Source organism: Arachis ipaensis, chromosome B7, assembly GCF_059453495.1.
Source record: "Arachis ipaensis isolate K30076 ecotype BB chromosome B7, ASM5945349v1, whole genome shotgun sequence".
Classification (NCBI taxonomy): domain Eukaryota; kingdom Viridiplantae; phylum Streptophyta; class Magnoliopsida; order Fabales; family Fabaceae; genus Arachis; species Arachis ipaensis.
The window spans coordinates 17,961,199-17,985,412 of NC_142442.1; the positions used below are offsets into that span (position 1 = coordinate 17,961,199).

At 31.4% G+C, this 24,214-nt stretch overlaps 2 protein-coding genes across 3 annotated transcripts; one reads left to right on the plus strand and one right to left on the minus strand.

The window, feature by feature from the left end:
• Positions 1 to 327: 327 nt before the first annotated feature.
• Positions 328 to 7,605, plus strand: LOC107607229 (uncharacterized). The gene is made up of 7 exons (XM_088494024.1): positions 328 to 393; positions 831 to 1,385; positions 1,564 to 2,814; positions 5,133 to 5,457; positions 6,479 to 6,737; positions 7,008 to 7,241; positions 7,566 to 7,605. The coding sequence occupies exons 1-7, from the start codon at positions 328 to 330 to the stop codon at positions 7,603 to 7,605; spliced, it is 2,730 nt and encodes a 909-aa protein (XP_088350150.1).
• A 9,454-nt stretch (positions 7,606 to 17,059) lies between these two features.
• Positions 17,060 to 21,126, minus strand: LOC148550482 (helicase SEN1-like). Of its 2 annotated transcripts, XM_088492721.1 has the most exons (8): positions 20,997 to 21,126; positions 20,753 to 20,886; positions 20,084 to 20,674; positions 18,481 to 19,764; positions 18,042 to 18,366; positions 17,686 to 17,944; positions 17,367 to 17,603; positions 17,060 to 17,270 (listed from the first exon to the last, which is right to left on the minus strand). In XM_088492721.1, exons 2-8 carry the CDS (start codon positions 20,858 to 20,860, stop codon positions 17,237 to 17,239), a joined length of 2,838 nt encoding a protein of 945 aa, XP_088348847.1. In that variant the 5' UTR covers positions 20,861 to 20,886; positions 20,997 to 21,126; the 3' UTR covers positions 17,060 to 17,236. The 2 variants fall into 2 exon arrangements, with proteins under 2 accessions (XP_088348847.1, XP_088348848.1); XM_088492722.1 differs by lacking the exon at positions 20,997 to 21,126 and having other exon boundaries at positions 20,753 to 20,967.
• Positions 21,127 to 24,214: the final 3,088 nt, after the last annotated feature.

Sequence of the window (24,214 nt, forward strand, 5' to 3'; positions counted from 1 at the left end):
CGTACTCACCGGAGCTATGATCCGGCAAGCACGTGGACACGTTTGGCAAAAATTTTAATCATTCAGGTACCTTTTTGTCAATAATAATAGTTAAGTACCAAAATATCAGCGTTTGAATCTTTGGGGAACCGAATTGGACATTACCTCTTCTTCACTAGTATTTACTAATGTGGTTTGAAGTTTTGTATTGTGGACGGTTCTGTTTCCTTCAGTAATAGTGACTGGCTGACTGCTATATACGTCAACAAAATAAAGAAAAAAAAATTGTGACTCGTATTCTTTATTTGTGTCATTTAGAATTCAGAGAGAAAAAAAAAAGGATCAAGGATGTTGGATATTATGTTCTCATGGACTCTCCATGATGTTCTGAACCACAAGCTCTACAAAGACAAGGTCTTTTTTATTATTATTGTTTTATGTTCAATATTCTTTAGCCTTTGATATTCTTACATTATTCTTTTTATTTATTTAGTAAGTTTTCTGTTTTTGTTCTGTTTTTAAATTTTTAACATAGTGAGGAAACAAAATGTAGAATTGAAAGAGTGCTGTTCTTCATAAGTACAAAGTTGCTCCTGTATTTTTAATCACAAATTCGCAAACTAATTGTATTCTTAATTTCAACTTCTCTTCAAAAAGATTAATACAAGCATTGCTTTTCTGCTGTAAGTAGATAATGAAATTTCTTAGCAAGAAGGGAAGCACTACAACTTTGTAATATAATAGTTATAGTTATATATTATGCCTCAAATGATGTTAATCTTATTATCTATTTTGGTTGCACTTTCTATTCCATTTTGATCTTCTAGGAGATAAAATGTTTTTCTTCACAGGTTCAGAAGATTCCACTCTCACTCTCCTCAACAAAAGAGTACTTGAACTCATTTATTTTCCCACTGATTGAGGAAACTCACAGTGATCTGTGCTCAGGAATAGAAGGTGTTTCTCAAGCTCCATTTTGTGAGGTCATGACGATTCAAAGGTCCAGGGACTTCAAACCTCCCAAGGCCTTGTTCTATAAAATGAGAGTAAAGAAGGTCACTGAAGAAGTTCAAAATGTTGAGAAATATGAACCTGAATTTGGAGACATTGTTGCTTTCACAGATGTTAGACCAAAAGGGATATATGACTTGAACAGGCCTAAAATGCAATACCATATTGCTTATATTTGTGGATCAGAAGATGAATTTACTGATGAGATTGATGTACTTTCATCTAAATGCTTGGATATGGATTCTGAATTTTCCGGGAATATTAACGAAACACAAAAGCTCTATGTTGTATATTTGTTGAACACGACCACAAATATTCGCATTTGGCGAGCACTGAATGTTGATGAAAAGATAAACATTATTGAAAAAGTTCGGCAGCATGAGCCTAATTCAAATGTAAGTTAAGTGTTATTTAAAAAGCATATTGATGCTAGCTGCAAATGGAAACATTTTCTACATGAGACTCATTTTATAAATGTTCATGCATTGATCTCTGATTTCGATATGCTGCTAATTTTGTTGAATCTATTTGATTTCTTATTTTTATTTCCAATGGTTATACCATATTTTACAGATTGAAGAAGTCTATCAGATTTTTTGCTGTTATGGAGAAAACATGACTCAGTCTCCAGCTCAATCTTCAGCACAAAGCATAATCCGTGCTCAGAATCTGAATGAATCTCAAAGAGATTCTGTTCTAAGCTGTGTTGCTATGAGCAAATGCCATTACAGTCATAATGTTAAACTTATATGGGGCCCCCCGGGAACCGGCAAAACAAAGACTGTTGCTTGCTTGTTATATTCATTGCTCCGGGCGAAGATCAGAACATTGACATGTGCTCCAACTAATAATGCAGTGTTGACCGTGGCATCTCGCCTGCATAGTTTGTTTAAGCAGTCACAGAAGTTTGATACTTATGGCCTTGGTAACATTTTGCTATTTGGCAACAAAAACAGAATGAAAGTGGACAATTTTCCCGGTCTTGAAGATGTGTTTCTTGATTATAGAGTGGAAGAGCTTTTAAAGTGTTTTATGCCATTAACCGGGTGGAAACATCACTTGGAACTTATGATCAAGTTACTGAAGAACCCCAATCAACAATATAGGTGTGAACTGAATGATAAGGAGGATCTAATGTCATTGGAAGAATTTGCTAAGAAAAGTGACAGCAATGTAAAACGTGCATATTCTTCATACAAGAGAAAAGTGAAGAGTTCTAACCTTTTGACATTTGAGCAATTTGTCGAGAAGAAATTCGATGGCATTGTAGAGTCTTACAATTTGTATGTTGAAGATAAAAAGATGAGTACCTCTGGTATGACAATGGAGCAATTTGTGAAGCAAAGGTTCAGTTACATTGGAGGTAAGCTCAAGTTGTTCATGAAAGCCTTGTATACTCACCTACCAACATCTATGATTTCAATCAAAGTGGTAAAGAAAATGTTGAACGCTCTGGATTTGTTGAAATCTCTGGAAATTTTGCTGCGCAATACCAAGTTCAAACGAGACTTTCATCAATGTAAAGATGGAAAAAGCCTACAAAGCATACTAAGTTCACTATCACGTTCAATTTCGCTTCCTTGGAAGACAAGCAAAGATGGCGTGTCAATGTTTTGCATTGAGAAAGCATGCTTAGTATTTTGTACTGCATCAAGTTCTTCTAAACTGCATACTCAAAAAGTGGACATGTTCCGGTTTGTAGTTATTGATGAAGCAGCACAGCTGCGAGAATGTGAATCAGCAATTCCATTGCAACTTCCTGCTCTTCAACATGCTGTTCTCATAGGTGATGAAAGACAGCTTCCTGCATTGGTTAAAAGCAAGGTACTTTGGTTGCTCAAGCACTAAAATATAGGGAAAAAGAGTTGTTTACTTGATTACCATATATGAAATTAGGTCACAAAAATGTGAGTTTGGTTTAGATTCTGAAATCTTTTAAAGGAAACTTTTTGATGCACAAACATCCCGTGTTAACGCAGGATCCGGGAAAGGGCCACACCTAAAGGATGTAATGTACACAGCTTAACCTAATAATTATATCGGTAGTTGTTTCCATGTGATGGTTTATCAGCGGCTAAGAGAAGGGGGATTGAATCTTAGCCCCTTTTTCACTTAGTAACTCTTGCTGTCCTTTAGAACACTTGAGGAGATATTTATTGTTTTTGTCTCGTGCCTAGCCAAGAGACTTTTTCGTTTTATCTCGTGGCCAGCCACGAGATATTTTCAGTTTTGTCTCCTTTGCAGCAGAATCAGAAATGAAGTATAAGAGAGAGAAAATTACACTAAGATATATCTTGGTTCAGCTGTTAAGTGCAATGCAGCCTACATCCAGTCTCCATTACAATGATGATAGAATTTCATTATAATTATCCTTGATTACAAACACCAATTCTCTCTAAGAACTACCATTCCTATCCGGGACAAGTCCAGAATCTAAACCCCAATCCTGAACTTGACTTGGTTACAGCCAAGCTTTCAACTGCTAAGTGCTAACCCAACTTGCAAGGGGATTCTTACAGAATCATGAAACACAACACAGATGTACAAAGGACCTCTAAGGACATCTATGGCTTTTTATTTTAATTTTGTATACTCTGCCTTTTTCCGCTCTATGACTTTTTCTTACAAACATCACTGTTTGCTTTTTTCAATGAGACTCAAGACAGACAAAATTAAACAGAAAATTACAAAATAAAAAATATTGAAGGAGAAGAACATATGTTAGCTTAGGTAGCTATAGAAACACTGTGTTTTCACTCTTTTTCTTACTTCAAGCTCTGGCTGTTCTCCCTTATTTATAGAGGGGGAAGCCTCCACGGTTGAAACCAAATGAACTAAGCTAAACTTCTTCTTCTTCATGCAAAACCGGTTCGGCCAGAGAGAGATGAGATAACCGAATGCTAAAACCAACATGCAATTACCTCTGAGTCTTCCCTTTACACCAAGTTTCATCAATCCGAGCCATCTAACTTGACTTACACTCCAAGTAGGATTCTTAGCCCTTGATGCTTCTTGATGCATGACAGTTCTTCCTGCTTCACTTTTGCTTCCTCCTTCACGTACCCTTCTTAGCTACCTTCTGTGATGAGTGAACACAAAGCAGAGACGAGCCATGCCTTTGAGATCTTCTTCCTCTGACCGAAATCTTCTTCTTCCATTTTTGGTATGGAGAGGTTGAGCTTACTTCACCAAATCTTACCTCCTTTGGTGAAGATCTCAGCCACAACATACTTTTTTTTTCTTTTTCTTGCCATCATTATAATGGTCTTGTTACTTGCTTCTTCTTCTCTTCGGTAGCTTGCCAATTGTCATAGCTTTCATGCTTTTTCTGTGAAGTGACCGAGAGTGAGAAGAGAGAGTAGAGAGAGAAGAAAGAGAAAGAAGAAAAGCATTCAATGGATTTGAACAAATGAATTAAACTAAATTAATTTTCTTCCTTTTTTGTTTTAGGTAGCGTGTAGCATTGATGATCACAATCAAATCAAATGCTAATTTCTCTCTCATGATTCCAATGCATTAATGATAATTGAATTAAATTTGGAATCCATCACATAAGAGAGATCCGTTGGAAGCAAGAAGCCTTTGCTTTCTCTCTTTTCTTCATTTCGGACCAACCTTAATGGTCTTGGGGCAAAACATTTTGGGCTAGTTCAACTTAATTCTGGCACAATTAACCACAAATTGATTCAGCCATAATACTTAAACATTTTGAACAAGGCTTGCAATTTTTCTTTTCTTTTCGACCCAAGTAACATAACCATAAATTCAGCCACCATAATCACAACAATTTAATATCAAGACTGAGTATATGGATTCATGTTGGGCTAGCCAATTTCTTCGGCCCAATCAACAGATTATGCATCACAAAAATTATTAATTAGTAAATGCACATTAAAGCTCAAATTAATAATTTTACAATTAATTATGTTAATAATGTTTGATCATCATCAATTTAATTTGGAGTTTTCAAACTCATCACCATAATTTGAACCCGTGTTTAAAATACCCTAACCAAGTAGTTTTGCTTGTTTAATCTTTTTAAATATTCTAGTAGATACTCCTTTGGTTTAGTAACTTAGTTGTTTTGAATTTTGTTTATTATTGAAGATCATTATCTAATATGTTAATTGATCAAATTTTAGATAGCTGAGAAGGCTGAATTTGGAAGAAGTTTGTTTGAGAGATTGGTGTTGTTGGGAAAAGAGAGGCACATGCTTAATATTCAGTATAGGATGCATCCATCAATTAGCAAATTCCCAAGTGAAGAGTTCTATGATAAGCAACTTGCTGATGCATCCATTGTCAAATTAACAAGCTACAATAAGCAATTCCTTAAAGGGAAAATGTATAGCTCCTACTCTTTCATCAACATATCAAGGGGTAAAGAGCAGTCTAATCATGATCATAGTTTGAAGAACATTGCTGAGGCTGCTGCTGTCTCAGAGATTATTCAAAGACTTAGAAAAGGTTCGTTTATCTTTCTCATCATTTGTAATTAAGCTTGAATAGTTTTTTAGTCCCCATAAATACAGGTCATTTTTATTTTAATCTCCATAAAAGTTTTGCCATGATATTGTTACCTCTTTTTTCTTAAAATGTGTTTAGTCTTACCATGTCATTAGAAATTATAGATATTTTTTAAAAAAATAATGAGAGTCCTAACTCATCTTTTTAATTATCTTTTTAATTTCTAAATAAAAAAGTTTTAATTTTTTTTATCTTTTTGATATTTTTGAAAAATAAGATATATATTTGAATTTTTACTCATTTAAGTATTAGGAGGATAATTAAGAGATTGGATTAAAACTCTTAGTTATTACTCTATTTTAAAATATTTATTTAGTTCATTCAAATATCAAGAACATTATTTTTTATCTATCCCAATATTTCCTAAATTTTCTTGATTATTTATAATATCTTAATTTAATATGAAGTTTAGATGATAGGAACCAAGGAACTTACCTATAGAAAAATGAGAAACCAACACCAACCAAAACTTTTAATGGGACCAAAATAATTTTGAAACATTTAAACACACAATTATAGGGAATAAAAACATAGTTAAACCTAATATATATATATGATAGGGTAAAGTATATTTTTTTGTCCCTGAAGTTTAGCAAATATTTCAAAAATACCCTTAAGTTTTATTTTGTTTCAATTTTGTCCTAAAAGTTTTCGATTTGCATCAAATATACCCTTAACGGCTAAATTTTCAAAAAAATTAAGACCAATCTAACAATAATGTATAAAAACTATGCTTAATTTGCTTGTATTGAGGGTTGTTCTTATGAAATTGTTGTTGAATCGGTCTTAAATTTTTTGAAAAATTAGCCGTTCGGGGTATATTTGATGCAAATCGAAAACTTTTAGGACAAAATTGAAACAAAATAAAACTTAGGGGTATTTTTGAAACTTTTGTCAAACTTTAGGAACGAAAAATATACTTTACCCTATATGATATTATTTCTTTTCCCTCTCTTGCCAGAATTTTTGACAAGAAGAAAGAAAGTTAGCATAGGAATCATATCTCCATACAATGGTCAAGTACATGAAATCCAGAAGACCATAAAGCAATACATTTCAGACAGTGATCCTAACTTCTCTGTGAGTGTTCGTTCTGTTGATGGTTTTCAAGGTGGTGAAGAAGACATAATTATAATATCAACTGTGAGATCCAATGGTGTTGGAAATATTGGTTTTCTTTCAAATAGACAAAGAACAAATGTTGCATTGACAAGGGCTAGGTATGCCACTATTAAAAGATAGTTGTTTTTGCTGACATGATGTTACATGATTAGATCTACGTGCAAAAGTTAAATTAAATTCTATTATATAACTGAAAATAACCAACTTTATTAATTGTGTGCATTTTTGTAATTTAAGATTTCATACACTAAGAAAAATGTACCTACATGAATCCATTATATACTGTAGATATATGTTATGATCATGCTCTAAATGGTGAGATTTAGTTCGTTTTTGTTGAAAAACTTTTGGTTTGGTTTTATGCACAGATATTGCCTTTGGATATTAGGAAATGCATCAACTTTGATAAACCGTAACAGTGTATGGAGGGAACTGGTTCTTGATGCTAAGGAAAGAAACTGCTTTTACAATGCTTATGAGGATGAGAAACTGGCTCGGGCCATTGAGAATTCCTTGTGGGACCTTGAACTTGATTCACTGGAGGCACCATTCAAGAAACTAAGTTTATGGGACAATTCTAATACAGCTTCTACTTCCTTTAGGTATGTGGAATCTTATAACTTGCTAACTTTATATGTATGTTCATTTGAATATAAATTAATGTATATCATTATAAGTTAGTTTTCAACATGGGCCCATATGAAATTTGAATTATTAATACTTATGCCTGGACAAAATTAATTAGAAACATATTTTGGTTAGTATTTTGTATTGCATTGAATTAACATATTTTTGTAAATCTTATATTGTTGTAAAAAAATGTAACAAATTAATATAAAAAACAGATTTTAGAGAACACATTGTATTTTTCGGTTGTTTATTTTATAATGGTGGATTGTAATTTTTGTGAGGTTCTCTTTGGGCAGAGCACATAAACCAAGATTGATGTATAAAATCAAAACATGAAGACATTGAATCACATGTTTATGCAATGCCATGGAACATGCCATATTGCCATCCCTAAAGACCTTTGTTGAGTTTTGAACTTGTGATCAAGAAGCAAAGAAGCAAATCAACCTCATGAGTTTTTGTCATCCATGCATGCTGGCAATGGCAATACTGTAATTGTATTTTGAACATAACTTACCCTTACCATGCGTATTCTACCATGATTTACTAATTTTTGGTGGATTATGCTAAAGATTATTTAGAAATGCAATTTATCCTTGCATTTTTTTTTTTACTTTTTAAGGGATGAAATACAAGCTACATGTATTAAGATTATATGGCGAAATTTGGTGAATTTTATTATTAATTATTCATTGTATGAATTGTATGCTTTATACTTTAGTATCTCTATAACTCTATTCGTCATATATTTTGTTGGAATAATTTTGGACTCATTTCGCAAATAATATAAGGTATTTATTCTTATGAAATTATCTATATGTAAAAATATAAATATATGATATTAATTTTTTTCTTGGTTAGTGATATTGAAATATTGCAAGTTAGATTCATTGTTGGACTTGCATGAATACAATGAAGGTATTATGTATAAGTAATTGAAATTCACATGCAGATCTCTTTATGTAAAATTAGTAGTTAAGAAATGATAATTTAGTCAAATTTATTAAATTATCTAACAATTTTTAATTATCAATTTTATATAAAAAATAACTGCATTGAATTTTCCGCTTTTTAATTTTATTATGGAGAATAGATTGGTGCAGGACAGCAATATGGAGAGCATGCGTATTTTACCGGCGTGTGGTGTTAGATGGCTACAAATCGGACGGTGCGAGTTCTCCCAGGCAAATCGGATGGTCCAATTTCAGGGGACAGAACAAACGGTCCAAATTGTCCCTCTCCCACCACGTGTCGCATGGACGTTGCTCCCCAAAACAATGTCCTTAACCCCAGCATAACCCTTTACTACATGCATATCCACCCTCTGAAATGAGTTTCATCTCCATCCCACCTAGTAACCATTCTCCCATCTTCTCCTTCATCTAATTCTTCTTCTTCTCCCCACAAGTGGTTGAAAAAAATTAAAATACCAAAAAAAAAATTTAAAGATGTTGTCGTCCTAAACTTTATATTATAAGATATCTTAGTTATCTTGATTATGTAAGTTTATTTATTAAATTTTGTTTTATATTTTAGAATTATAATTATTATTATAAAAAATTTAATTATAGTTGTTGTTAGTAACTCAACTTAAAAAAAAAAAAATAATAATAATAATAATAATAATAATAATAATAATATTATTATTATTATTATTATTATTATTATTATTATTATTTCTATTTTGGAGTTACAATCGTTGTTGTTAGAAGTTTAATTATAATTGTTGTTGTTATTACTAGTTCAACATAGAAACAGTGAGATTATTATTATTATTATTATTATTATTATTATTATTATTATTATTATTATTATTAATTCAGAATTATAATTATTGTTGTCAGAAATTTAATTATAATTGTTGTTGTTAGTAGGTGAATTTAGGAACATATATCAATGACTATTATTATTATTATTATTATTATTATTATTATTATTATTATTATTATTATTAATTCATTTAGAATTATAATTATTATTATTAGAAATTTAATTTAGTTGTTGTTGTTAGTAGTTCAAATTAGAGTCATATATCAGTGACGTTGTCCTCATCGTCGTCGTTGTTGATTAAAATTTAAGAATATATGTTTAAATAATAGTTAGAAATATATATATAAATATAGTTAGAGAATATTTTAATCAATATTAATGTTTGAGTTAGACTAATATGATAGATTAGTAAAAAGAATATGTTTAGAATTTTTTGTAATATTTTTAGTAAAAAATATATGTTTAAAAAATACATTTTTGGATTAATATTGTTGATTTTGATCAATAATTAGGTTTTGTAAAATATAATAATATAATGTATTTATTTTTTGATAATAATTATTTGTTTACTATTAGGTTTTTAATTGACATAATTATGCTGTTGTAAGTGAGGTTTTAATATTATAGTAGAACATTAGTTAGGTAGGAATTGAAAGTATCTATTAGTTATTATTATTAGTGGTAAGTTATAAATAATTTGTTGGATATATTAGTTGCTCTAGTTAGAAAATTATTATATTTTAGTAGTAAATTAATAATTGTTGATAGTTTGATTAATAATTTATGTTTTTGTAGAGTTTACGGATGTTGACGTGTGATTACCCTGTCCATCCGGATCAGTACGATGATAGGGTGAAGGAGTATTTACGATTTATTGGTTTTTATCATGCATCTCAGATTAGAATAGTCCAATCTCAGAAAGCACTCGTAAATGCTCTAGTCGAAAGGTGGTATCCAGACACACATACCTTTTACCTTCCGATTGGTGAATGTGCTGAAGATATGGTTATGATTCTTGGTCTTCCGACGGACGGTCTTCCAGTCACAGGAATGACTATGAGTAGTTTTGAAGCCTTAGAGGCAGAGTATTTGCACCAATTTGAGGTTGCACCGAGAAAGTCAAACTGTAGAGGAAGCGGTATAAAACTGACGTGGCTTCGGGATCTAAAAGAACGGTTACAGTTGACTGATGAAAACAATATACAGAGGTACGTGAAGTACCACATTATGTTGTTGATCGGTACGATATTGTTTGGAGACAAGCTTGGGGCATCTGTGCACTGAAAGTTTCTGCCTTTACTTCGTAATTTTGGTAGTATCGGACAGTACAGTTGGGGATCGGCTTGCCTCGCATACCTGTACAGGGCGTTATGCAGGGCATCTCATTTTGACTGTAAGGAGATTGACAGTTCGCTAACACAGCTGCTCGTTTGGGCATGGATCCGCCTGCCATATCTAGCGCCGGTTCGTAGGAAATCCCGTAGTTTTTCGCTTGCAAACATGTAACATTATCTTACATTTACTCCGTATCTTCATATTTAGAATCCAGTTCTGTTAATGAATTAAGTCATATTAGGTGACGTAACTGGGAGCGTGGAAACCAACGCTTTAAGTATCTTACACTTGCTCACTTTAGGAAGACCTTGGATAATCTTCAGGAAGGCCAGTTATATTTTCATTAAAGAAGTATTTCGTTTAGTTTAATAACTGAAATTAAAGGTAAATAAACACTCAATACATCAATGATGATATAAATAAACTTTACATCAGGTTATTATCTCAATCTTAACAAAAAAAGAAAACATAAAAACATAAATAAATATTGATTAATAAACACTAATTAATATTTAACTACATCAATAACTAACAAAAAATATTATTATCCTAAACTTAACTACATAAACACATAAACAAATGCTAATTGAATATGTTTTCACATATCACTTAACTATTTGGTCCATCAATCAATATAAATTATTACAGAATTCTAATCCGTCTTATAAATATAGGCAATTACGTACCGGCGCTCATATTCCGGAAACTCCGGAGCATGCATGGCTTTCAAATCCAACATTCGCATAAAAGATGGCTCCTCAAACGGTACTTCGTTTGCCAGTGCATTTGCCACGTCTGTCATATTTGGAGCCATAGTGCCGTCACCTTGATCTTTATCTCTATTTGGATCAACAACTTCATAATTGCTTTCGAACTCTTTCTCACTGTCACTATTGTAATCTTTCCGTACAATATTTTGGTCGGCCTCAGATTGTTCGAATTCAATGTACAGCTCGATGAACGACATTTGGGCACGACTTTCAATATACATTGAAAACATCTCTTGCATACTCGCTTCGTCGGTTATATATTTGGTTTGAAATTGAAGGGAATAACAACATCTAACGGATTTTCACAAATAAATTTTACTACTTCAAATGTTTGTAACAAAATCTGACCAAAATAATACACTTTTAAAAGAACTCTATCATCTATTTCTCTCACCAATCTAAACAGAAACAAAACCTCACTATCAATTTTTTTTACCTCATAGCAAAGAAGAGAGAACCAGGAGTGGAAGAAAGCAAAAGAACAAGATGAAGAAGACGGTATCTGCTGCCTTGTTTATGAGTTACACATTTTTAAATACATCTATCTGCATAAATCGGACTCAGTGAGTTGTTCCAGCTCATTCAAAAAATTATATAATAATCAATTCAGACCATCCGAATTGATTTTCGTATTATTAAAAAAAATAGCTTCATATACAACACGATTTGAAATTTCTCTCCTTGCAAATCGGACCGTCCGATTTGTCCATGATATTTTTTTCCAACCACAACTCGCATAGTCCGACTTGTTTATATAACAACGCAGAAAAAACTGCTCCACATATTTGTCTAGCACCTCTATACCCCAAAACGCAGCACATCACATTCACAGCTTCCATAACCAAAAAAATGAACCACAAAAAATTCAAAAAATTGTTGCGTCCTAAAATCAAATTAATTAACCGCACATGTATATAAATAAAGAGTTAATCTTGCAAAATGCTGCAAATTACATAATCTTCACATAAGGCTATGAATTCTTGTTCTTTATGTGGAATCTTTTACATCCTCAATACATATATTCGTTAGCAGAACAGAATTTTTTTCTTTTAATTTGGGATTCAGAAGCATAAAGGGTGGGATACGGAACTTTGTACCTGGTGCGAGCAATGGCCACTTGTGCAGCCATGTACAAGTTCAGAAAACAGTATATTACAAGAACAATCGCCACAAACCCATACCCTTTTGGGACCAACTTAATTATCGTCGCCATTTTTGTGTTGATTAATAGTAGCAGTGGTTCTTCTTCTAAGTTTTAACAAGTAATCACATGAACAGAGCCATGCAGTGCTTTGGGATGATTTTGCTTTCAATCTCAGATCGATGTTGAGATTATATATAGACCGATTCAATTCAATAATAAATAATTAGTGTGGTACCCTGATTATTATTATTAGTATTGTTTGGATTTTGATTTTGGCTTAGCTAATTAGACAAAATTAAATTTAACTAATATTTTATATTCCAAGAGGAATGTAGTAAAATTACATAAAATGATCAAATTAATTTTATTAATATTTTAATGTGTCAGACATGGAAGATAGTGGTAAAATTCTGTGTTGTTGGCTTTATCCGTGGATTGTCCTCCAAGGCAGAGAATATTAGAAGTCAACATTTGACTAAATTAATGTGGCTTGCTCACTACTCCACATAGCAAAACTTATATGGTCTCTGATGTTTAATTATATTTTATTTTTGTAAATTTTATGATATTTATCATTTGGTGTTTAATTTTTATTTAATTTATTTTTTAGTAAATTTTAAATATTTAAAAATTATTTATTTTTATATTTTTAAAATTAAATATTAACTGTTAATTCTTTTTATTAAATTAAACACTATTTTTTATGGTTTTTTAATTAAACGCTAAATAGTGTTTTTTTTTCTCTTATGTTTAACATTGATATATATGTTTTTATTTGAACATAATTGTTGAATTAGAAAAATAATTAACACTTTCATGATAATAAATATGATTAAGTTGAGTTAATATCTTAAATAATTTTTAATAAATTGGTTCAAGTGTGCAGGTCCAATATTATTTTTGTTATAATCCAAAATAATGAAGCAAAATGCACTCAAGTGTGCTGAACATGACCCACAAACCAAGTTTAATACCAACCAAACTTTAGTAAATTAAATCTAAACTAGGTTTCTCATATGTACTTCTGGTAAACACAAGAGAGAGAACTTCATCTTCGAACTCACACACCAGAAAAAAAAAAGAAAGCTAATTAAGAAAGCAATGTCCAATCAAACTAATCAAGAACATGTTAAGTTAGAGGTTAAAGGTAATTAGTTTTCATTTGCATGCAAGTTGATTTCTTCACTTTTTTTCAACTCTTTGCACCACTATTTCGGGTAACAAGAGGAAACAGGTGGTTAAACTTTATCTACTATAAATCAATGGCCCACAATGTTACTTGGAGCCAAAGTACTCTTTCAATGGTTTGGATTTGGAATTATCACTGAGCAAATCAATTTCTGCTGTTCTGTCCTCCTCGGTCAAGCAAAAGATCAAATTTGAAATTTCTAATTTAAGGGTTGATTGAGGAAAGAGAAAGAAGGATCTCTGTTAGTCCAAAGTCCAAGAAGTTGACTTTGAGAAAATCCTAACTGTGGCTCTGATGAAGATACAAAAAGAAAAATGAATCACATTAGAGCTGAAGGAGAGAGAACCCGAATTAGAGAGAAGAGAAAAACCTCACAAACAGAGTTTGAAGTCTTGGAAGCATTGCACCTACACTAAAAGGAGCACTCCGCCAAGATGAAGAACAATATTTTGAGTTTAGAAGTTGGGTTTAGCATATAGAGTCAATGCTGTGAATCATCATCTCCTTCATGTTTCACTATTTATATTTCTGTTTCAATGTATATCTGTTTTTTATTCTGTCTGAAGTAAAAGGCAAGAAAGAAAGGCATTGAAAAAAAGTCATTGATTGAAAAAGGCTGAGAGAAACACTTCAGAGAAAAAACCAAGAGTGATTTCAGATTTCTTTTGATTGTATTTCTGTTTTGTATCAAGTACCTAAGAGGTATCCCTTGCTAAGTTGGGTAAGTACTTAATGTGTCTGGTTTAAGTAGTTACATTACCAAATCAAGTTTATGTTGAAGCTTGATATGTCTCAGATAGGATTACGTGGAGTCCTAGAGATTTGGTGTATGTAATACTTAAAAGATAGTGAAAATTCCATCAACGTTGTGGTGGAGACTAGATGTAGGTTGCATTACACATGGCAACTGAACTAGGATATATGTCTATGTCACCTTCCTCCTCTCTGCTTTAGTTTTGTTTTTCTGATTTTTATGAGACAAAACTAAATTGTCTCCTGCTTAATCCGCTGCGCAGACCAAACAAATTCCAAGTTTAATTTATGATTTTAAAGCTTAATCAATCAAAGTTAAAGAAGGCCATAGATTCAACCCCTCTCTTCTCTAAGATTTCTGGAACCTTCAATCGGTATCAGAGCACAGTTGACCCATACTGTTAATTTGGGTAGAGTACCAATGGAAACTCTCGCTTGTGACGGTGTCACCAAAGCAAGATTCTCCGCTCATTGGCGTGGGTGAACCGGTAGAGACTGTTGTCTCCTGGCCTGATATGTGCCATTAATGGGTGACATGGCGGAATGGCTATGATCAACATCATTGGTATCAAGAGTTAAGGTTTCAAGAATCAAGCTTAATATCTTGGAGTAAAGGTCCAATGGCTAACAACTTGGGTACAACCACAGCGGCCTACACACTAACAAAGGGTCAGTCAAACAACATGCCTCCCTTCTTTAATGGGAAGAACTATGTTTACTGGAAATAAAAGATGTGGATCTATCTTCATTCAATCAATTGATTATAACATATGGATGATAGTTGTGAATGGTCCTAAAATTCTAACAAAGACTAGTGCTGATGGAGTGGTAACTCCAAAGAAAGAAGCCGAATAGAATGATGATGACAAAAAGAAGGTGGAGCTGAATGCTAAAGCTATAACCTTGTTACACTGTGCTATCAGTTTCGAGGAGTACTGAAAGGTGTCTAGATTCAAGACGGCAAAAAAATATGTGAGAAACTCCAGGTTACACACGAAGGCACCAAACAAGTAAAAAAAAGGATCGATATGCTGCGAAAAGAGTATGAGATGTTTACCATGAAGGATGGAGAAATCATTGATGAGATGTTTGAGAAATTCTCAATCATCATCAACAGCCTTGATGCTATGGACTTAACGCACACCGAACAAACTCTAGCAAGAAACGTCCTTAGAAGCCTCACAAAAAAGTGGGAAACAAAAGCCAGTGTTCTAGTCGAGAGTAACAACCTGAGCTCACTAATCTATGATGAGCTGATATAAGTTTGTGTATGCTTTAGTTGTATTCTCTATATGTATATAAATAAACAGGAAACAAAAGAAGAGCACACATTTAGGCCTTATAAAAGAAAGGGGGAGCACTTCAAAACCTTTTTAGTATCATCAAAGGGAAGTGTTTTAATCTTGTCTGATCTGTTTCAATTCCTTTGATTATACTCCTTGAAAATATGTTTGTCCTCAAGGAAGAGATTGTTGAGTTAGAAAAATAACTAATACTTTGATGATGACAAACGTGATTAAGCTGGGTTAAAAACCCAAATGGTTTTTGATAAATTAATTCAAGTGTGCAGGCCCAAAGTTATTTTTGTTGCAGCCCAAACCAATGAAGCAAAATGCACTCAAGTGTGCTGAATGGAACATGACCCATGGACCAAGTCCAATACCAACCAAGCTTCAGTGAATTAAACCTAAACTAGGTTTCTCATATGCACTTTGGGTAAACACAAGAGAGAGAGAATTTCATTTTCGAACTCACATACCAGAGAAGAAAGAAAGAGAAAGCTAGTCAAGAAAGCAATATCCAATCAAACTAATCAAGAGAATGTTAAGCTAAGTCAGAGGTTAAAAGTAATTAGTTTTCATTTGCATGTAAGTTGATTTCTTCACTTCTTTTCTAATTTTCTGCACCACTATTTTGGGTAACAAGAGAAAAGAGGTGGCTGAACTTTATCTGCTGTAAATTAATAGCCTACAAATATTACTTGAGGCCAAAGTACTATTTCAAGGGTTTGGATTTGGGATTATCACTGAACAAATCAATTTCTATTGTTCTATCCTCCTCGGTCAAGCAAATGATCAGATTTGAAATCCCTAATTTAAGGGTTGATTGAAGAAAGAGAATGAAGGATCTCTGCTAGACCAAGGTCCAAGAATTTGACTTTGAGAAAACCCTAACTGTGGCTCTGATGAAGATGCAAAAAGGAAAATGAATCATATTAGAGTTGAAGGATAGAGAACCCGAATTAGAGAGAAGAGAAAAACCTCACAAATAGAGTTTAAAGTCTTGGAAGCATTACACCTCCACTAAAGGGAGCACTCCGCCAAGATGAAGAATAACGATTTGAGTTCAGAAGTTGGGTTTAGCATAAAGAGTCAAGGCTGTGAATCATCATCTCCTTCATGTTTTTACTAAAAGGCAAGAAAGAGAGGCATTGAGAAAAAACCATTGAGAGAAAAAGGTTGAGAAAAACACTTGAAAAAAAAGTCGAGTAATTTCATATTTCTTTTAGTTGTATTTTTATTTTGTATAAAGTACCTGAGAGGTATCCCTTACTAAGTTGGGTAAGCACTTAGTGTGTCTGGTTTAGGTAGTTACGTTACCAAATCAAGTTTATGTTAAAGCTTGATGTGTCTCAGATAGGATTACGTTGAGTCTTAAAAAATTAGTGTATATAATACTTAAAAGATAGTAAAAATTACATACCCAATTACCCAAATGTATTAAGTATCCAAAGGAAGACATACATGAAACATATTACAAATAAATACTAAAAGTTAAAATTAAGTTTCTTATAATCAGTTATCACACAACACGGTTTTCTACTTTCTTGGCACCAAAGAACAACAGGTTTATAGTTTATATGTAAACCACACTATCCGTCTGAACATTAATTGAAGAAAACACCAATTGATACGATTAATAAGTTCAAAAGAATTAAATATACAAGTTGAAAAGAAGCTAAGCTCCTTGACGATGTTGCATCCACCAGGTCCATCATAAACCGAATTAACACTTCCTTGGCCTGTTCCGTGAAGATTTTCTGAAAATTTATACAAGAATATTAGATCCTCAAAAGTCAAAAGTGAAAAATCATACAAAACTGTACACAAATTAAGCTAGGCAACAAACATTTTACCTTGAATATGAACCACCAAATTCTGACTTACTCCCTAGGCTTAGTTTCTTAAATGTTGATGCAGATTCTTCAAGAAGTTCAATCTCAAACAATGCATCATCAATTACTTGACCCAATTTCTTGTCTTTACTAGCATTGTGAAAACAATTTCTTTTCTTAGCATCAAGAACCAGTTTACTCCATATAGACTCACTATTAAACAATGTTGAACCATTGCCAACAATCCAAAGGCAATATCTACAAAAATCAAACAATAAATTTTAATCACCTTATGCATATTCTCATTTATAAATTAAGGTGGTAGTTTAGTTTAACATACCTAGCTCTTGTCAATGCCACATTTGTTCTTTGTCTGTTGGAAAGAAAACCAACTTTTCCAGCACCATTTGCTCTAACTGTTGATATTATGATAATGTCTTCTTCGCCGCCTTGAAAGCCATCGACGGAACGAACACTTAAACTGAAATCAGGATCAGAAACTGAAGTGTAATTCTTAACTTTCTCTTGAATTTCATAAACTTGAGCATTGTAAGGAGATATGATTCCTATGCTAGTTTTCTTCTTTGTCCTCACAAACTCTGCCAAAAAAAAAATTTTTGTTACACTACTAAGAACACACATAAAAATTAGGTGACATAGTTAATTATACAAGAAAAGGTGAGAAAACATAGCAACCTTTATAGAGGTTTCCAACAATCTCAGAAATAACTGCAGCTTCAACAGTGTTTTTTGTACTATGTCCCAGACCAATTTGTTCTCTGCCTTTAGCTACATTTATGAATGAATAAGAGCCATAGATTTCTCCTTCAAGGAATTTTTTGTTATAGCTTAAATTACTCAAAATTGGAGCATCAGAAAGCTTTCCTTCATAGAACTCTTCACTTGGAAATAAGCTAATTGAAGGACTCATCCTATACTGAATATTCAGCATATGCTTCTCATTTCCTAAAATCACCAACCTTTCAAACAAGCTTCTTCCGAATTCTGTCTTCTCAGCAATCTATAAGATTTTATTCAATTTAAAAAACATTAGACACATAAAAAATTATCAAGATTCAGTAAACAACAATTAAGATCACAAAAGTACTAACTATTTAGAAACAATGCTCAGTACCTTGCTTTTAACCAAGGCCGGAAGTTGTTTCTCGTCGCCGATTAAGACACAATGCCTAAGGCCTGGGAGCTGTAATGGTACGGTTGACTCGCATTCTTTAAGCTGGGCTGCTTCATCAACTACCAGAAATTTCAGTTGTGTCATTCCTTTTGTGAACAACTTTACAGAACTTGATGCTGTACAGAAAATCAGACAAGCATTCGACAAGCAAAATTTCTCAATTCCATGCTTGTCATTAGTCCTTGGAATGAAAACTGATTGAGAAAGTGAAGTTAGTATTCCAACACATAATTCTCTTTCCAGGCTTGGCCACCCCAAGTAGTCAAGAATTTCTTTTTCTTCATTTGCTTCTTCATCATCATCATCACTATAATTCAGAGTTTTCCTGTACGGAACATGATTCAAGGAACTTTCAAGGGATCTAAGAAAACCAAAAGCTCTAGTCATTCTCCTCACATCACTGATCTGAATAAAAGATGTTGGCATGTGTGTGTACAAAGTCTGCATACAGAACTCGAGTTTTCCTTTCAATTCCCTGTATTTCTTCTTCACAAATTGATTAAATGTCATTAAGCTTTCAATGAGAGAATGATACTTTTCTGCAATGTCACTGTATTTCATGTTCACAAATTCCTTCAATGTTTTAGAATCACCAAAGAGCCAGTTCCTTATTTTGTATAGGCTATACTGGAATTCAACAGTGCTGTTTTCTTGCTTCACAAAATCTTTGAATGGCATTAGGCCCTCCTCTTTCTGATACAATTTATAGAGCTTCTTAGGTTCCTTAATCAGTTGAATCATTGATTCGATGCTATGTTTCCAACCACTTAGTGGAGCAAAACACTTAACAAGATTATTCACACGATTTTCGAGAAAGATATCTTTAAGGCCAAGATAACTATCAACCTTCATTCTAGAACTATTGCCAAATAGCACTATGTCGCCAAAACCATATGATTCATGCTCAAGTGAATCCTTAACAAGGCTATGCAGCCTCGACGCAACCGCCATCACTGCCGTGTTAGTTGGAGCACATGTTAATGTCCTGACTCTAAGCTTCAAAAGGGAAAACAAGATACAAGCCACAGTCTTGGTTTTCCCAGTCCCAGGAGGTCCCCATACAAGGTTAATGGTGCTGTTATGGTGACATTTTGTCATGCTCACACAGCTTGAAACTGCATCTTCTTGTGATTCATTGAGATTCTGAGACTGAATCATATTTCTTATGCTTGAAGTGCCAATAACGTTTAGTTCTGAGGGGCATATTTGACATTTTCTTCCAATCTAGGAACAATAAAGAAAACATGTAACATGTTATTACCTCAGTGTTTTGAGCAATTAAGGGAATGACAGCCTTAGAAGCATTCAGATTATGATAAATTTAAAACAGTCCATATCATGCACTAGATTTATGTAATGTATTTACACCTAGTGAATCATAGAATCTCTAGATACATCAAATACTCATTTGCATAAATCTGTATTTACAAAGTAATTCACCATCAAACCAAAGTTAAAAAATGATATACAATAAACTATAAACATAACCTAAATACACAACCTCAATATACAGAATATATATATATATATTTTTTTCCCTTACCTTCGTGTCAGGTCTTAGCACCTTTTCAATAATGCTCATGTCTGCATCCTCTAGCTGTGAATTCAATGCCTTCCATATCCTAACATTTGTTAGAATGTTCATAAGATGCACAGCATAAAGCTTCTTAACACCACCACTTCTGTCATATTCATTCTTAGTCTCCATGAGCTTGGAGGACAAAATTGGAATTACATTGTCATATGCACGTTTTGGCCTAACAACATAACCAATATGGTAGAAGTTTTTGGGGCTGTTTAAATCATCTATGCATTTTGGTCTAACAGGAGTAAATGCAATAACATCTCCTAACATAAGCTCATATGATTTTCCAATTTCACCACCTTCTTCCACATCATCTTTATCTACATCATCATTATCACTAGTGTTCACCAATGTTAAGAGATAGAACAAATTCTTAGGAGGTTCGAAGAACTCTTTGTCCATTTTGACAGTCTTGATTTCGCAGAATCGAGCTCTAGACACTCCTTTCAAGCCTGAACATATGTCACTGCGTGTCTCTTCAATCAATGAAGGAACGAATGAGGTCATGTATTCTTTCACAGAATTGAATGTCTCTGGAATCTTAACAACCTGTTAAAAACACTGTTTCTTAAATTCATTTCTTAGCTTCACCAATATGAAAACAAAAAGAGAAAAGACTAAAATAACCTTGTGCTTGTAAAGATTATCATTCAGAACATCTTTGAGAGTCCAAGAAAAGACAATATCCAACAAACTGGATTCATCATCATGATCCTCCCTAGTTGTCTTTGACATCCTTTGCTAATTGATGAAGAACAAATCTGAATCAATTTCAAATAATAGCAAGAAAGCAAAACCATTAATCTTCTCTGATAGATATAGTGAAACTATTCATCACTTGTATATGTTAATGTTAATGAAGAATACTTACTAAAATGAATCTGGTTGTTGTAGACTTGTAGCGGTTGATGAATGAAAAAGACCCGGGTAGAGAAATTAAAGGAGCAACTTAAAGGTTAAGATGCAATTAGTAGTAATTATTGGACTATTTTTTTGGAAAATGTTAATTGCTTAATACTACAACACTAAAATCAACTACATTATGTATTTAGTAGTTTTTTACTAAAAAAAAATATTAGAAAATTAATAGCATTTATTATTTTTTACTGTAGTTAGTCAATAATATTTAAAAATATAAATTAAAAATATATTGTTGAATTGTTAGTAGTAATTAAAACATTACTTGGCAAATTAAACGGGGGAATGCTTTATTTATTTACGAGGCCTACTTAATTATTGGACTATTTTCTTGAAAAATATTAATTACTTAATACTACAAATATTAAAAATAATATTAAAATCAGCTACAAATATTAAAAATAATATTTGTATGCTAAAATTAGCTACAAATTCAACCCTTGTGTATTGATATATATTTTGTATTTTAATCTGAATTTTATACTAAGAGAAATAGTACAGAGTCAATAAAATTTATTGTTTTTGACAATAGCCAACTAATAATATTTAAAAATATAAACTAAAAATATGTTGTTAAATTACTAAATTAAAAGAATTGAACTAATGACTACAAATATTAACCAAAAATAATAAATTTGACTAATATTTCAACTTTTTTTCTTAAACTAGTAGTTATTTTAGTGTATTGTGTATACCTAAAACCTAATATGGTTTATTATTACAATTGCTTTTATTTATAATTTATAATTTATAATAATAGTTTAATTTATAACTTGTATTTTATGCTATTATTAATTTATTATTATTGTTGCTGCTGCATAATATAATCTTGAACAATATTTTTCTCTCCGTGTTTATTTTTATTTTTATAATATATATTTCTCAAGACAAAATAAAAAAATATGAAACTAAAAAATCTAATACAAAATCGTCAGTTTATATATATATATATATATATATATATATATATTATAAATTAAAAAAAAAGTAAACCTACAATAGACAAATAATTCAACTTGTATTAGTAATATAATAAAATTTTGGATTTAACTAGTATATTGCCTAAATGTATATGTTAAACATGCCAATTAAAAAATATTATATAAAAATTATTTTTCAATAAATTTATTACAATAAAAGTTTTAAAATTTTTATTAATAATAGTATTAATATTAACATATGCACTAAGACATAATTCGTAATTGAATTTTAGTGTATATATTATATTATTATTGATAATTATTCATATTGCAAAAGCTCACAACCTAGTAGAACCTTCTTTCCTAAGGCATCTCTTCTCCTTATATGAGTATCTATTTAGAAAATAAATTAAAACTAATATTTTTCAATCAATATTTAGTCAACTTTATTAGTTTTTTTAGATTCTATTTTCAAGGTTATTAAAATAAAAAGTAATGCTAGTTAACTACTTTTTTCGATGAAAATCAACAAATTTTTTAGAATTATTTCGCTCATCTTAAATTTTATATTTTAAATTATAAACATATAATTCTAAATTTTACATTACAAACATAAATTCTAATATTAATTAATATTTTTAAAAGTTAATTTTTTTTATATTTTTTAAAATTATAGAGGTGAATTGTTGTTTTTATCCCATATTTTACTTTTGAATTTAAAGTTTAAAAGTGTCCTATGTTGCAGAAAGAGAAAAAGAAAAAGAAAATCCCTTTCACTATTTTTATTTTTTAGTCATCTGCTTAGCCTCTAAGTTTCTTTGCTTTCTCTCTCTTTTTGATACACATTCATATTCCCACCAATGAAAGAAACTAAACAACAGTGCATGAGAAAGCGACCAACTTAAATAACTTGCAATTGACTTGGCGTCAACCTTTGCTACTTTTTCATCTTTGTGTTAGGAGTGACCAACGCATTTCACTACATGTAATAACGAATACTTTTAAATTGAGGTAACGAGAGAAAACCAAATTTATGAGTTAACCTAACACCTCACCACTCAAATTTTGAAGTTTTAGAAGGAATGCATCTACACTAAAAAAAAGCATTCTGCTAAGATAAAGACAACAATTGAGAATTCTAAAATCTGGTTATTTTTATAGATTTTAACTTGTTTTATTTCTTCTCTTTCATATTTTTTTTATTGAATATTCTGATTTTTTTTATTTTATCTTTTTTTGTTTCAATTAATGAAAAAAAATGCATAAATGTAAGAATTTAGAGAAAAAACCATTAAAAAAAGGCAAAGAAATTTAATTTAGAGAAAGGCCAAAGATGATTTCAATATCTTTTGTAATTATTTTGAGAGATTTTTTTTGTTAAATTAGGTGAGTACTTAGTGTTGAGAGTCTAAGGAGTAAATATAGCCAAATTAAATTTAGTTAAAAGTTTAGTTTGTCTCGGATAGGATTAGGAAGAGAGGGATGCTCCCATAAAGACGCATAAAACGTCTTTTTTTTAAAGATCTTTTAATAATTAAAATTTAACACATATAATCACTTAAATTATGTTATTTTTGTCAAAATTAGGTCAGATAAATTAATTTGACCGAAAAATAGTGAATCAAATTTTGAATCCGTTTAAATTAATATTATTTTTTATAAAAAATGACTACAATACCCCTATTATATAAAATGACTAAAATGCTCTTATTATATATATTAATTTTGAGAATTCTAAATTCTAGCCATTTTCTTCTCTATCGTTATAGGGTTAGAATTTAAAGTTTTCAATATATATATAGGGATATTTTAGTTGTGTTTTATAATAGGGATATTGTAGTAATTTTTTATAAAAAATATTAATTTATACCGATTTAAAAATTTAATTTATTAATTTTTTTGTTAAATTGATCCAGTCTAATTTTAATAAAAATAATACAATTAAATTAATTATATGTGTTAAATTTCAATTTTTAAAAAATATCTTTAAAAAAAGACATTTTTGACATCTTTATCTAAGTGACTCTCTTAGAAAGAATCCTAAAAAATTGGTAATTGTAATTATTGAAAAGATAGTAAAAATTTTATTATTGTTGTAGTGAAGACTGGATATACTACATTGTATAAGATGATTGAATCAAGATATATAGCTGTGTTTTTTTTTTCTACTATGCTCTATTTTCTATTAATTCATTATGAGACAAAAATAAATTGTTTCATGCATAATCAACTTCACAGACACAGTAGATTT

What these genes read in the sequence shown, in the direction of transcription:
- LOC107607229 (XM_088494024.1), top strand. Translation starts at nt 328, where the DNA reads ATGTTGGATATTATGTTCTCATGGACTCTCCATGATGTTCTGAACCAC. An exon ending in ACAAGCTCTACAAAGACAAG is followed by an intron (nt 394 to 830) that starts GTCTTTTTTATT and finishes TTTTCTTCACAG; the next exon opens with GTTCAGAAGATTCCACTCTC. An exon ending in TATTCAAAGACTTAGAAAAG is followed by an intron (nt 5,458 to 6,478) that starts GTTCGTTTATCT and finishes CTCTCTTGCCAG; the next exon opens with AATTTTTGACAAGAAGAAAG.
- LOC148550482 (XM_088492721.1), bottom strand. Translation starts at nt 20,860, where the DNA reads ATGTCAAAGACAACTAGGGAGGATCATGATGATGAATCCAGTTTGTTG. An exon ending in TGCTAAGACCTGACACGAAG is followed by an intron (nt 19,765 to 20,083) that starts GTAAGGGAAAAA and finishes TATTGTTCCTAG; the next exon opens with ATTGGAAGAAAATGTCAAAT. An exon ending in CGGCCTTGGTTAAAAGCAAG is followed by an intron (nt 18,367 to 18,480) that starts GTACTGAGCATT and finishes AAAATCTTATAG; the next exon opens with ATTGCTGAGAAGACAGAATT.